Consider the following 15890-nt stretch of genomic DNA (forward strand, 5'->3'; position numbering starts at 1 on the left):
GTACAGGTCATCCTAAGCAAAGTTGGCAAAGAAGCAGAGGTTCAACCCAGGTAATGCCTGTATCTGACAAATAGTGGCTCAAGTTCTTATATTGTCACCCCACATTCTCCGTTATCTTTCAAAATATGAGATTGAATAAAAATGAGTGTAGTTTTCCATCTAGGACCTCTTCTGACTTTCTTAGTCATGAGACATGCATGTGGTAGACAGACATACATACATACATACATACACTTACTCTGGCAAAACACTCACATGTAAAGTCAAGTAAATACATCCTTTTTTTCTTTAAAGTGTGGTGGAAACACCACCTCTAAGTAGTTGTTAATGGACATGTACCTAGTATTCCACAATAAGAGATCCACTTATACAGAGCAACTCATTACATATCCTATACCTGTGCAGATATCAATTAAAACAACATTGGAAAGGCATTTAACTGGATAAAATAAAATACTACCATATTCACAGCTGTTTGAGGTAATACACAGTTAATCTGTTCAAAGTATTGTGTCAAGGTTATACATTTCTACAAGCATACATTTTTTAGACTATTGTATGCCATAGTGTACATTAATGACATTGGTTGGGGGGGTTGTTTTACTTAGATTTAGGCAATAAAAAAAAAATTGGCTGGCTATGTTGGCCCGTAGCTTTAATCCCAAACTTGAAAGACAGAGACAACTGGTTATGAGAGTTCAATGTCAGCCTAGTCTACATAGCAAGTTCCAGGACAGCAAAAGCTTTTTGAGACCCTGTCTCAAACAACAAAAATTTTAAATCAATTAAAATTTTACATTCATTGGTAGATGTGTGGTATACTTCTTCTATGTTTCATACTTAAGATGATATGATCTTGCAGTAGCACTCAGCAAAATAAATAAATAAATAAATAAATAAATAAATAAATAAATAAACAACAAAAAACAAAAAAAATCTTTCAAAATTGTATGTGCTATAATGGAGTATTACTCAGTGGTTTAAAAAAAAAAATGACATCTTGAAATTTGCAGGCAAATGGATGGAACTAGAAAAAAAAAAATCCTGCATGAGATAACCCAGACCCACAAAGACAAAGGATAACCAGGCTACAATTCACAACTCTGAAAAGCTGGGTAAAAAGGGAGCCCTAAGAGGGACACACATGGAGGGCCCCAGGAAGCGAAAATAGTTACGATCTCCCGGGTAAACTAGAAAGGGTGAGTAGAATGGAAGAGATGGGAACATGGGGGATCAATAAGACAGAGTTGGAGGAGAGACAGAGTGGGAGAGCAATGCAAGAGATAATTTGATAGAGGGAGCCATTGTGGGGTTAGGGAGAAACCTAGTGCTAGAGAAATTCTCAGGTACCCACAAGGATGACCCCAGCTAAAAATCCTAGCAATAATGCAGAGGGTGTTTGGACAGGCCTTCCCCTTTCATCAGACTAGTGACTACACTGGCATCATAGACCCTACATCCATCCAGTAACTAATAAGCAGATGCAGTGACCCATAGCCAAGCATTGGGCTCAGCTCCTAGAGTTCAGTTGAAGACAGGGAGGAATGATCAAAAGCATGATGGGGAAAACCACAGAGACAGCTGCCTGACCCAAGCTACTGGAAGTCCACAGAGTATTGACTGAAAGCTGGGAAACCTGCATGAGACCAAACTAGACACTCTGAATTGGGTGACAGTTATGTGACTCGATCTGTTGAGGGGGCTCTGGCAGTGACACCAGGACCTACCCCACGTTCATGAACTGGATTTGTGTAGCCCATTCCCTATGGTGGGATACCTTGCTCGGCCTTTATACAGTGTGGAGGGACTTGATCCTGCCTCAACTTGGTATATCAGGCTTTCTTGAATCCCCAAGGAAAGCCTTACCCCCTCCGAGGAGTAGATGGGGGCCAGAAAGAGGGAGACAGGAGAAAGGGAGGGAGAGGAACTTGATATGCAAGATGAAAAAATAATTTTTTATTTAAAAAATTGTATGTGCTAGGTAAAACTTGGCCCATTGTGTGGTGGTGTGGAAAGGCAGGGGAACCTCTGCTAGAGGGTGATGAAAGGAGAGACGTGGGAAGAGGAGCAAGGGGAAATGACACAAAAGAAATTAGTGATAATCTTGTGTTAGTCCCAAATGTTGTATTACTTTTAATGCAGGACCAAAGCACATTGCTGTCTCTCTATACATAGCTTGCTCCCTTTCCAACTCTTCTACACACTGCAAAACAGCAAAGGAGGCCCACGGCAGAAGCTAAAATGAAGAAAAACCTGATCTTGGACTTTCAACCTAAAAAAGAAACTGTCATCAAAATAAATTTAATTTCTTGATAAAGTTCTAAACAAGCGCTTTGTTACAGCAAGAGGAAGCGGCAGAGCATACTAGTTGTCACAATATTTATTATATGAGCTGTATGTATTATCATATCACAGTTAAGGTGTCATTAAGAGAAATTTCTAACATGAATTTATAACCTGAGGGGGGCTTTTCAGTACTTAAGCAATCAATGTATCAGATCCCTGGCCTCCAACCAGGAGCCAGATCAGCAGCTCCTAACATCCAGTTAAGAAAACAACAATGCCTCCAGACTTAGTCAAAGGAATTTTCACAGACTTGTATCACCACTCATGTTTTATGTCTGGTGAATAATCAAATATTTCATGTTAAGAAGGCTATATTTAACATTACCTACATCCATATGTATAATACATAAGTTGGTGAGTCTCTCTTCATTACAATGTCTTTTTTTTTTTTTGGAGGGGGGGGAGCAGGATTTCTCTGTATTGTTTTGGAGCCTGTCCTGGACCTAGCTCTGAGACCAAGCTGGCCTTGAACTCAGAGATCCGCCTGCCTCTGCCTCCCAAGTGCTGGGATTGAAAGCATGCACCACCAACACCCAGCTACAATTTATTATAAAAATGAAAATACTATAAAAATAGTTGGCAATCATCTAATGTTTTTCTTCAGTGAGATACCCCTGCATGATAAAAAGCATTCCCAAAAATGGTTCATTGTAATCTTCTCCACAACTGATCCTTCTAAATTAACCTGGAAATGAAGAATGACAAGGCAGGCAGGCTTCTCTTCTGTATGAATTGATGTGCTGATAAAATGTTGCAGATCTCAGAAAGACTCCCTGTATTCATAAAATGAGTTATTAAGAATGACCTGTTAGTAATACAATGAGAACAGATCACACTTGGGAATTCTAAACAGTACATTTATTTCACACTAATATGCCAGGTATAAGGTACAAAGATACAGGGGAAAGATCATTGTTTTCCTCAACTAATTCTTAAATCCCAGTAAATTTCCCCCCACCAATATTTGCAAGAATGTCCTTAAGGTCACCTTCCCTTCACTTTGACATAAACTGGAAAAAACTGCTTGATGTTTGGGGGATGAGGTGGGGGGGGCGATGCTAACTCTGGAAGTACTGGAGGCTGAGAATTGCAGGCTATGTCCAGAGATAAGAAATGGTCTCTAGGGGACACACAGCCACTCAGGATTATTCCTTTGTACACATTTCATGCTGTATGCCAGTGCTTGGTTTCTGAGTGTTCTTGATGCTCTCCCACACTTCTTAGACTGTGCTGTCTGATGTCCGCTTAGGTGTGATATATAGTTAAGAGGCTTCCAATCTTTCTCAAGTAAGTTCTCTGACCCATGTTATGATGAAACTTCTACTGGAACACTGCCACAAAAACTCCATCCAGAGATTTTCCTCCCAGAATTATGGACTCCCACATAGTTTTCTAATGATTACATTTCTTGAGTTTTTTTTGCCAGTGTGGACTTGCTCATGCTTATTAAGACATGAATGATGCCAAAATGGTTTTCAACCTTAATTATATTCATAGATTTTTCTCTGTTGTGTTACTAAAAACTATTTTCCACATTCATAGCTTTCACTGAGCTCCTCTCCAATGTGTGTTAACTCAGACATATTGAAGAGCATGTATAAAACTTCTATATTCTTTACATTCATGTTTCCCCCTATATAAATATGCAGAGGCATTCCAAGTTTAGACCTGTAGTGTAGGACATTTTACCACAAGTATTACATTTATAAAAATGTCCTCCTGTGTGAGTTTTCACATATCATCTTATGGGCACGTTTTGGTGAAACTTTCATTCCTAACATTTCTCAACCCTGGCTCTCTCATGTTAACTGAGAGCTGTTGTACAGAAAGAACACCGAAACTACTCACTCAAGTGGTTCTTGCTTGAACTGTTTGAAGCATTCTGAGGCTTAAATGTCTGGCAATTATCTTTCTCTACCCATTACCATCATACTGCCCCATGTCTGTGAGTTCCCTGGTGCCTCATTAGGTTTGATTTCTGTGAAAATGTTTTTCTACATATGTTACATTCATAGGGTTTCTCCCCAGAATGGATCAGCTCGTGCACAATGAGGGATGACCTGTAGCCAAACACTTTCCCACACTGGATGCATTCATAGGGCTTTTCACCTGTGTGAATTCTAGAATGCTTACTGAGGACTAACTTCCACTGAAACGTTTTCCCACACTTATCGCATTCATAGGGTTTCTCACCTGTATGAATTATCTGATGCTTGCTGAGGTAGGACTTGTTTTGAAAGGCTTTCCCACACTCTTTACATTCATATGGCTTCTCACCTGTGTGAACTTTCTGATGAGTTTTGAGGTAGGACTTGTTTTGAAAGGCTTTCCCACACTCTTTACATTCGTGTAATCTGTCACTGTTGTGGGTTCTCTGATGCCTCCTGAGGTCTGACTTCTGGTAAAAGGCTTTTCCACACTCGTTGCATGCATAGGGTTTCTCACCAGTGTGAGTTCGATGGTGCAGGTTGAAGTATGACCTGTTATGGAAGGTCTTCCCACATTCTTTGCATTCATATGGTTTCTCACTCTTGTGAGTTCCCTGATGCATTTTGAGGTACGACTTCTTTAGAAAGGCCCTTCCACATTCTTTACATTGGTATGGCTTCTCACCAGTGTGAGTTCTCTGATGCATCTTGAGATACCACTTATGCTGGAAGGCTTTACCACACTCATGACACTCAAAGGGCTTCTCACCAGTGTGAGTTCTCTCATGTACAATGAGGGCTGATTTTTGCCTGAAGGTTTTATTACATTCACTGCATCCATAGGGCTTTTCTCCTGTGTGAATTCTCTGATGAATAGTAAGAGAAGATTTTGTGCTAAAGAGTTTCTCACACTGGATACACACATGGGCTTTGTTCTGGTTATGTGTCCTCTGGTGAACTGTAAGATCTAATTTGCTAGTAAAGGTTTTCTTACTTTCAAGGCATTTATAAAATCTGCTCCCTGAGTACGTTTCTTGGTGTTCTGTGAGGTTACATGCTTTATCAAAAGTTGTCTTCTCTACCTTAACCTTGACATCTGACTTAACAGAGACTTGTTCATACTCATTATGCGCACACAGAGTCAATCCCATTTGAAGTCTCTTAGATGAAATAATTTTTTTTAATAGTTTTGCCCCCTTTGTATCTTTTCCTTTTCCACTGTATTCAAAATCCTGCTGCCCAGTTTGAATCTGGGAATGTTGACCAAATTGCTGAGGACACTTGAGGGATTTCCCTGCCCCACAACAGTCATTATGTTGCTCTGAAGTGTACATCCCATGAGGCTCAGAAGGAAGACATGAACTCTGACATTCACTTAGCTCCTCGGGCTTCACTCCTGAACAGTCTCTATTATTTACAACAAAATTTGAAATTTTCATGGAACACAAATAAAAATTGTTTCCTAATCCATCTGTTTCCTCGGTTGCTCGATAGTGACTATTAGCAGTAACTTTCCATAAATGTCTGTCTTGACATTTCTGGTTGGTCTCAATTGTGCCATCCACATTGTAGAAGCCTAAAAGAACCAAAAAAAAAAATCATTTCTATGAATTACATTTTAGGTTTTCTAGTGGAATTCTCATGTTTATGTTAAGAAGAATTTTTCCCTATCCTACTAGCATTGTGTTTTATTAAGATCATATTAAGTATTAGTTTGTAAACTTTAGTGATGGGGGATGTCCTTCTGTATGCTGTAAATATGTTTCTCTTATTGGTTGATGAGTAAATGCTGACTGGCCAGTAGCAAGGCAGGAAGTATAGGTGGAACTACCAGACTAGGGGCATGCTGGGAAGTTGAAAGGCAGGGAAGGAGTTGGGGGAGGGAGCCAAGAGAGAGAGACCATATAGCTACCAGGAAGATAGGATGCTGGGCATTCTCCAGTAAGCCAAGGCCATGTAGAAATACATAGATTAATAGTTATGGGTTAATAATTAAAAGAGAGCTAGCTGATAAGAAGCCTGAGACATGGGCCAAACCGTTTATAATTAATATAAACCTCTGTGTTTATTTGGGGCTAAATGGCTGTGTTATATCTTTTGATATACTGAAACACACAGATAGGTTAACATATTTTTCCTCACTTTATTTTTGTGAAGAAATATTTTGTTAAAATATTCACCAATTGCTAGGTACACTTTTCCACTTAGATAATGGTTACATTTTTTTTTTTAACAATAACCTATTCTTGTATATACTTTGATATATGACAATTATGATCATTTTTTCTGGCATTCACTTTATTCTGGTCTAAAGAGGGCCATAATTTTTTTGAACATCTTCTTTGCAGATTATGAGAAAAGTCCAATAGGCTGCTTCCTAACCTGAAGCTTCCCTTATGACCATGAGTTTGTATCTTTATTTGTTTAGAGCTATTACTTTCAGGAGTCATCATGGATTTTGAGTTTTTCAAACATGAAATTTCTTCCTTTCCACTTTCACACACAACAGATACCAGTAATTGAGGTCTTAATTGAACAACATGTCCACCACCCTGGAGAAATATGTATGATGTACATCATCATCTCTAATGTATCTGGCTACTTATGATATTATGAGCTTTGATATTCACCCCCAAATTATTGATATACACCCTTATGTCTTTTAATCCATAGATTCTTAAAGGTGCTACTGTGTTTACAGAGACTTTACTGCTTGAAAATAAAATCCCCATGAGATTGAGTATAAGAGGCAACTGAAACTATGGAAAAAAGTGGTACCAGAGAAAAATATCAAATAACAGAAGTCAAAGATCAGACTTCAGGAGTAAATCTTAGAAAACTTACATCAAAATGAAAGGTAGGAACATATTCAAGAGAATTCTCCTTATAGACAATGAAATGAACATGTCTGAGCCCTCAGATATGGAAGTTGGGATAAAGTGGTAAAATGGCCAACATATGCTAGTCTTGATCTCCCCAACCATGAGTACGACTAACCTGGCAGACTCTGGTTTACAGACTCTTCTGCCGTCCATGGCTCTGCTCCTTGTTCCAATTTGAAGATCAACTCAGGTTTAGGGATGCATAATCCTGTTAACAAGAAATGCAGGACTTGGAAAAAATCCGCTAATGAGGTTCTTTGAATAAAGACAAAACCAGGTTTTAGGATCTGTGCAATGAAAGTGCAAATGTGAACTGCCTTTCCCTAGAGGGCAGTGAGCAATCATAATTGATGACCTAGATTTAAATCCCACACTTTTAAATCACAGCTTCAAATCCCACATTTGAAAGTGCTTGCCCCTGAGACATACTCACCCAGTGACACCAGGCTGCTGTACGTCTCTAACATCACATTCCTGTACAGCACCCTCTGAGCATCATCGAGATTCTGCCACTCCTCCCAGGTGAAGTTCACAGTGACATCCTCAAATGACACCAAATCCTGTAATAGCACATTTCTCTTCAGTCTCTATGCTTATAAATGGGAAGCTGAAAACCCAGCTTCTCTTAAGGCATGGAAGGCTCTCATGCATATTTTACATTATTATTTGCCTTGCTCATATAGTAGGAAAAAAAGACACATTGATTTATTAATGGCCTACAATGATTACTTTATAGATTAAAACCTTCACAATTGGTGTAAGAGAACCCAGGCCATTCAAGTAACCATGCCTTAATCACATAGGGCTGCCCATGAGCCAAGTGAACATAAGCAGGCCTCGCTCTGCATCCCAGGGGTTGGAGGCAGCCTGACTACTGTCATGTTGTACGGGTCGTGCAATAATAATCCCCACTCCCAAAGAAAGAGTGAGCTTTGTCACTAAGTCACATCGGCCCCACTCTCCTAGCTCAGTCATGGAGCGTAAGTCATATGTTAACCAAACCTGCTTCCTGCAAGACCTCCCCTTCCTCAGAAACCTTTGAAAGCATAACCTTTGTTTCACTTGGCATGGCTGAAACTCTCCTTGGAACCTTGTCTCAACCACACAGGCAACTGCACACCATGGTAATAGTCCTATACGTAGTATCATATACAGGAAAATGAACCTTGTAGTGAATGATTCTGTATTTACATATCTAGATGAATTTCTTTTTTCTTTTCTTTTGGTTTTTCAAGATAGGGTTTCCCTGTGAAGCTCTGACTGTCCTCACTGTACAGTGCAGGCTGGCTTAGAACTCAGAAATTCACCTGCCTGTGCCTCCTGAGTGTTGGAATTACAGGCATGTGCCACTACCACCCAGCTAGATATCTAGACTAATTTTTATGGAAAGTGCATGTTGGAGAAGCAGCAGGTAGCAACTGAAGTTCAGGAAGTCGGCCAACCAGGAAGCAAAGCCTTGATGGGTGAATCTAGGATCAGCAAGGCCCTGGGGGCTTTGACCACACAGTGTCTCTTGCTACTGCTGTGCCTTCACACATTTGCTGCTGGTTGGTTTTTTTTTCCCCCCCCTCTGGAATCTGGCATGGTATGAATGGGTGTGGGGGGATCCCAACTGCCCTTAATGTAGTGCAATTATCTCGTGGAAATAGCCTGTTCTGCTGGGCATTTTTACCTGTGGATTATTGTGAAGATGATTTCCTCCTAAATTGTACTGTTTAACTGAAGCAATGATTTATACAATAATAGTGTTAGTTTAAATAAGATTTTGATGAATGAGGCTCTTTAATAAATATAGTATGAGATTATGATAGAGGTTAGCTTAGTGGAAAAACTAATACAAGTGAAAGCAAGATACGGTGTTGCCCCTGCCCCTGATAAAGCAGGGGTTGCAGAGGACAGAAAATAAGAACTAGGAAGTGTCACACAGCTAGTTTCTCTTGAGGAGTCATATGGACTGTGACTTAGGTTAATGACCAAGAAAAACAAGTGAGTCTCAGTAGCCCAGTCAGCTCAAATTCTTTTAATCTTAATACTAGGAAATGCATTCACAAGTTTTGGCATGCATCATAGCTAAAACAAAGCTTTAAACAATGACTTAATGTTAGGTTAAGGTGTTTTTGTTACTAGCTTTAAGGTAAAAAATCTTGGAAAACAATTTAAAGGCTTTCCCCTCAGTCCCTGAGCTACTGGAAGCTGGTCCACACAATAGCAGTAGGTAAGTTTTTTGTTTTTGTTGTTGTTGTTTGTTTGTTTGTTTTCCAGACAGGGTTTCTCTATGGCTTTGGAAGCTGTTCTGGAACTAGCTGTTGTAGACCAGGCTGGCCTCGAGCTCACGGAGATCCACTTGCCTCTGCCTCACAAGTGCTGGGATCAAAGGCGTGTGCCGCCAATGACCAGCCTAGCAGCCAATGACCAGCCTAGCAGCCAATGACCAGCCTAGCATGTACTCTGATATTCCAATATTTCCTTGCTGTATACAAATAACTGCTTATTATTTGTTATTTGTAAGACCTACTGATTATAAAATTATAATATAATATTATAAAGTTGTATCAGAACAAGTGAACTGAGAAGATCTGGATTTCAACAGCTATCTCCTAGAAAAACTAGAAAAGCTTATGGGATAGTCAGAAGGAAAAAAAGAGAGTAAGACATGGGGATGTTTTCAGACATAGAAGAGGAAAGAAACACATACACAACAAATAAGCAAACCAAAACCTTTACAAATGCTTGTGAAATTCATACTTCACAGGTAGAGTCTCTCCAAAGACATTGAGGTTAAACAACTTCTACTAGATAAAACATGGATTAAAACAACTCTATGAGTAAAAGTTTTAGAATATTTTGAAGTGGAGAGACAGAGTAATGGTTCAGCAGTTAAAGATGCTTGTTACCAAGCCTGACATACTAGATTACATTCCTGGGGCCCCACATGCTCCTCTGGTTTGTACTCACATGTGTGTGTGCTTTATGCACACACATACACATAAATGTAAAAAAAAAAAAAAAAAAAAAGAATATTTTGAACTGAGTTTTTAAAAATGAGTAAAAGTAAAAATTGTCGACTACAGCATAAACTGTTACTAGAAGGAAACTGATGCCATGAAATAAAATATTAGTAAGAATAGGCTAAAATCAGTAATCTAAGTTTGTACCTTTTAAGAGCAGAAAAAAACAAAAACAAATTGAATATAGCAAGAAGAAAAAGATAAGAATCAAAGAATAAATCAATGAAATTCAAATGGAAAAGTTAGCATACAGGGCACACACAGAGAAAGACACACCACACACTCTGCTCAGCAGTTAAGGGTTACAACTATTCTGGAACTGAGTTCAGTTCCTAGGTAGAAATCAAAGGAAATTAATGGGACATAGGCTACAAAGTCAGGAAGAAGGCAGATCTTGATGACAAAAATCTTAACTTTATTGTTAAAGATGAAACAGAAAAGTCACCAAAAGCAGACCATTATATTGACCCATAACACAAATCCCCAAAATAAAATCCTATACATTCTCTGAATATAAATCCTTTAAATAAAGCCAGTATCAAAACAAGAGTCCAGGAATGACTCAATATTCAGAAATTAAATACTATACTTTGAAATAACCTATGAGCTAAGCAAGCATTCATGAAAAATACTGAACTTGGGACAAACACTGAACATAGACTTTTGGGAGTGGGCCACAACTACTGGACAATTCTTCCAATATGGTGAAAACTAAATCCCCTTAAGTCTTGCCGGTTTAGTCAATTGGTTTAGTCAATGAAACATGGCAAAGGTACCACCTGGGAAATTCACAGGCAAGGTAGCAAAAAGTCACAAATGAAAGGGTCCCTACAAGTGTCATACAAGGAGACAAACCACTGAAGAGATACGAAAACCCAAGGGAGGGAGGGCGCACGCCTTTGATCCCAGCACTAGGGAGGCAGAGGCACGCTGATCTCTGAGTTTGAAGCCAGCCTGGTCTACACAGCAAGTTCCAGAACAGCCAGGGCTACATAGAGAAACCTGTCTCAAAAAAGAAGAAGGAAGAAATGAGGCAGTGAGGGAGAGACAGAGGGAAGGAGGGAGGGAGGGAGGGAGGGAGGGAGGGAGGGAGGGAGGGAGGGAGGGAGGGAGGGAGGGAAATGAAAACCCAGTACAGACTGGCTTTGTCCACCTGGATCACACCCTGGGGCGTCTAATACCAGGTCATTGTGGGCATATTTAAAACACAGGACACTTTGGGGAAAGCTTTCCAGGCAACAGTCTAATCAGTCCAATTACAAGTGCACAGCGAAGCTTAAGGCGCGACTACACAGAGACTTTTCAAAGTGCATCTGACCATGAGGATAGGGTCTGTAGCTAAAGGGCCTAGAATCTAGAGTGGTCTCTGAGCAACAGCATTAAGGTGAGAAGGCCACAAAGTGCATGGGACATCTCCCCTAAGGACTGGTAACTGTGGAGGGAGGGAAGAGTCTGGAATAATCATTCTGGTGAATTTGGGTGAGGTTTGCCCCTATAACAAAAGGTGGATGAGGTCTGCCTCCAAGATAGGAGAAGGGTCACCACTCTCGGCTTTCTGGATGGAATAGTGGTATTTGATTTTTAGCTCCTGCATTGAGGAAACACCCTGCAATGATTGACATTCCTGGTTCTCTTTGTGCTTCTCTGTGAGTACAAGGACCAACAACATGGCTATGTTAGGAAACTAAGCACGGGAAGGAAATCCAGCTGCCCTGAGACAACTGACAAAGCACATGGAAAATCCAGAAGAACCTTTCCTAGGACACACGGAACTTCCTGCAACTGCCCACTGCCACGATGCAGTGAGTGGTCTTGTAATAATCCCAGCTCTGCTTTCAACCACACACTCCAGCTGCTACACCCCTGCAACACTGAGTACAGGCAGCCAGCAGAGAACCCACATCACAGAACCAGAGGTCATTTTCAGTTGTCACTTTTTTAGGATGATTTTTGATCCATGGTTTGAGTATGGAACATACTCCACGGATCCATGCATTAGACGTGGTCATAAGCTGGTGACGTTATTTTTAGAAGTGAAGGAAGCTTCAGGAATTTGGGACCAGCTGGAACTAGATGACCAGGCCCACGTCTTTGTACATTATATTCTCTGGCCCTTTCTGACTCTTTCTCTCTGCTTTCTACACCCAGCAGAGCTGGTTTCTGCTATGTGAGAGCGGGAGAACTGGCCCTGCCCCTCACTGTGCATCACTGGGGTGCACAGGCCCTTCACCTCACTTGGGCAGCACAGCAGAACCCACCCTACTGGAGAGGGAGCAGGGAGCCGGCTCTGAAAGCGTGAGAGGGGGAGAGCTGGCCCTTCCCATTCTCACTCCTTGCCACCTGTAGCAGGCCAGAGAGCTGGCCCTGCACCTCACCTGGGCAGCACAATAGACCCTGCTAACACTGGCACAGTGAGTGAGCACCAAGAGCATGAGCATGGGAAATCAGGCCCCACCGTCTGCCATATGCAGAGAGATGCCCTCCCCTCAACCCCTTGCCACCTGTGGTAAAAGGTGAAAGGTGAAAGAGCTGTGCCTGCCCCTCATCAGCTGTAGCACCTGAGAGAGTGGCACCTGGCAAAACAGTAGAGTTGGCCCAGGTGGTGTATGTGTAGGTGAGCCGTCCCTAAGGGTATGGGGGGTTGTCACCCATGACATCAGCCCCACCCCCTGCTGGTTGCTGCATAGGGTGAGCTAGCCAGGGAAGTGTTCACCCTGGCAGTGAGGATGAGGGAGAGCTGGGGGGCTGACCAACCCTGCAGCCACCCAGGGCTACAAGGGCTACAAGCTGACCCATCCCAACATTCACACCACGTATGATCTGCTGGAGCACGTGAACAGCCAGTCCTACAGATCCAAAGCTACAGGATCTCTATAGGGCAACAACAGAATATCCAAGAGGAGTCCCAGTGAGGGCCCAGTGTCTATAAAGGAACAGAAACCAGAGGCCTCGGGACCTCTGACTCACTGCAATGAACACTTGCAAGTAAAGATGCATGGACTAAAGGCTACACTGAGTGACTCACTGTGTCACACTACAGCTTCCAGGATGAGATTTTTTTCTTTTTCTTTTCCTTTTAAATTTTATTTTATTTCATTGGGGGGAGGGGGTTTCAGGGGCAGAGGACAGTTGTGAAGGGATGGGGAAATGAATGGGATCAAGATGCATGATGTGAAATCTACAAAGAGTTAATAAAAAGTTTAAAAAAAGAGAGAGATAGAGAAGAAAAGAAAAAAGAAAGCAAGGAAGGAGAGAAGAAATAGGGACAGTTAGGGCATAGTTCAGTAATAGGAGAAAACTTAACATTCATGAGACCCTGGGTTCAAGCCCCAAGCTACATACACCCAAATTAAATGTAAAAGGCTTCTGAGTATTTGACTGACATAAGTGAAGAAAAGATAGTTGCTAGAGAAAAAGACTATCAACTGAGAGACTTGCAGAGCCAGGGAATAGTACGAAGACACATGAAGCGTGGCTGGAGTAGGCTTTCAGCAGAGAACTGCCATAGGTATCTAATGGCAATAAACGCCCAAATCAGTATACACAAGGTACCCCACATCCCACCACCCTTGACTTCTCATAAGTGCCCATCGTGTGTACTTGCCAACCTCTTCACTATGTGCGAGATGTGTACGGAATGGGAGGTTAACAGGAACTTAATCATGATTTCATCCAGTTCTATTACTGGAAAAGCCTCATAGTGGAAATGACAGTGGTCAAAGATATTTAAAATCTGGGAGAAATATGAACAATATGTGGCAATGAGGAAAACTGTAATTCATTAAATGCTGTTATAATTACTGCTAAAAGAGTTGAAGTCTAATTCTCTCCACAAGTTTGGACAGGTCTTATTGATGGTCAGACTATGAATAAAAGAGCAATATGTAATCAAGTGGGGAATAAACAACTCACCACGTATTCATTCATGACGTCACTAAGTTGCTTGGTTATGGTTTTGCCCTTGGAAACACATATGTGATACCAGAGGTACAGTTGAGAAAAGGAGAATAATGGAGAGTCATGTGAGTAACAGCATACTCATGGCTTGGTCCTAGGTTCTCCACTCACGCTATGCAATTAGCTGAAAAAGAATAAAACATAAAATTGTAAAAAAAAAAAAGATAGCCCTACCGGCAGTGGTGGTGCACACCTTTGATCCCAGCACTCGGGAGGCAGAGACAGGCAGATCCAGCCTGGTCTACTTTACAAGAGCTAGTTCCAGGATAGCCTCCAAAACCTCAGAGAAACCCTGTCTGGAAAAAACAAAAACAAAAACAAAACAAAAAAACAAAAAACAAACAAAAACAAAAATCATTCCTAGGAGCTAGAGAGATGGCTCAGTGGTTAAGAGCACTGACTGCCTTTTTCCAGAAGATCCAGGTTCAATTCCCAGCACCCACATGGCAGCCACCAACTGTCTGTAACTCTAGTTCCAGGGAATCTGGCACCCTCACACAGACATACATGCAGGCAAAACACCAGTGCACACAAAAATAAATAAATCCTAAAAAAAAGAAATAAAGGAAGAAAATAGAAAGTACAACAAAGACACCATTGACAATGGATTCACAAGTACATTCAGAGCCATTACACATGACAGTTATGGCTGAGTTAATGAGTACAAACATCTCCAAGTAATGAACAATTTGGTAACAATTAACATTCCCTTTTAAAATTAATTAATAATTAAAACCAGAATCATTGTTTTCCCTACTATTAATACAGAAATGCATCTATCACATGAAATATTCTATTAATCCACCCAAATGATCTCCATATAAGCACTTCTTCTATACTTTTTTCTTTATCCAGCTCTTGTTCATGTAAAATATGCAGATTGCAAGATTTTTTTGCCCATGTTTATACAGGAAAAAAAATTAAACAATGCATATTTCTTATAGGACACTGATGTTCAGGATTGTTTCCAAATGGGACATCTCTATGTATCCACACCCTGATTTAGTTTCCATAAACAATATAAGCCATTTGACTCACTTGACCAAGAGAACTCAGTAAATGTGAAGACAACCTGAGCCTGAAAAGTATTTCCTGTCTGGTGCTTACCTGCCAGACACAGTTATGTTGTGAAGAATCTTGGTGCCAGCTTGATGGAAACAGAGCCTTGAAAAGACTCAGCAGGGACCACTAGAGGAACACAGAAAGAACCAGCCTCAAAGCACTGATGACTCAAACACCATTCATCCCTGAAGGCAGGAAGATGCAGCACTTTCCCATCTGAGACCAGTCAAGATATTGACCTATGTGAAGAAAAAATTAAATAGTTCTTTAAAGCAAAATTTTTGTTGATTTGTTGTACAAGAAAGGCTGATACATTCAATGATTTCTATTTCAATTTGTTTTAACATATAATAGAAAGTACTTTCCAGGCATGACAACACAATAAAAAGTATTCTGTAACCAAATGCCTAATGTTTGCAAACCACAGTAAGAATAGCTGAAGTCACATTATTCAAACAAGCAGTGTCTGGCTACAAAGAAGGTGTCTAAGCTTTTCCACAGAGAAGCTGTTACTTTCATGTGAGTGTAGCATTCTGTAGTATTTGCATATATAGGTTTAGACATAAGTTTGATGTGATCTGACTTCTTCATTTTACAAAACTGAGACTGAATCCTATTATTTCCATCCTTATGAATTTTGGTTAACAGAATGCTAGTATTAACATTTCTATTTTTAACCCATAAGGTGAAAGACACCATGTACAGAA

At 40.6% G+C, this 15890-nt stretch overlaps 1 protein-coding gene across 1 annotated transcript; it reads right to left on the reverse strand.

Annotated features, from left to right (window-relative positions):
* Positions 1–3089: 3089 nt before the first annotated feature.
* LOC127238773 (zinc finger protein 717) lies at positions 3090–15422 on the reverse strand. Its single transcript, XM_051207483.1, has 5 exons — positions 15229–15422; positions 14077–14245; positions 7590–7716; positions 7272–7364; positions 3090–5850 (listed from the first exon to the last, which is right to left on the reverse strand). The coding sequence occupies exons 2-5, from the start codon at positions 14089–14091 to the stop codon at positions 4274–4276; spliced, it is 1812 nt and encodes a 603-aa protein (XP_051063440.1). The 5' UTR covers positions 14092–14245; positions 15229–15422; the 3' UTR covers positions 3090–4273.
* Between the last annotated feature and the right edge of the window lie 468 nt (positions 15423–15890).

This window comes from Phodopus roborovskii, unplaced genomic scaffold, assembly GCF_943737965.1.
Source record: "Phodopus roborovskii unplaced genomic scaffold, PHOROB, whole genome shotgun sequence".
Classification (NCBI taxonomy): domain Eukaryota; kingdom Metazoa; phylum Chordata; class Mammalia; order Rodentia; family Cricetidae; genus Phodopus; species Phodopus roborovskii.

Excerpts from the sequence above, each read along its gene's own strand:
- LOC127238773 (XM_051207483.1), bottom strand. Across the intron at positions 7,365-7,589 it reads CAGCAGCCTGGTGTCACTGG|GATTATGCATCCCTAAACCT; the intron begins GTGAGTATGTCT and ends TCTTGTTAACAG. Across the intron at positions 5,851-7,271 it reads TGTAAACCAGAGTCTGCCAG|GCTTCTACAATGTGGATGGC; the intron begins GTTAGTCGTACT and ends TGGTTCTTTTAG.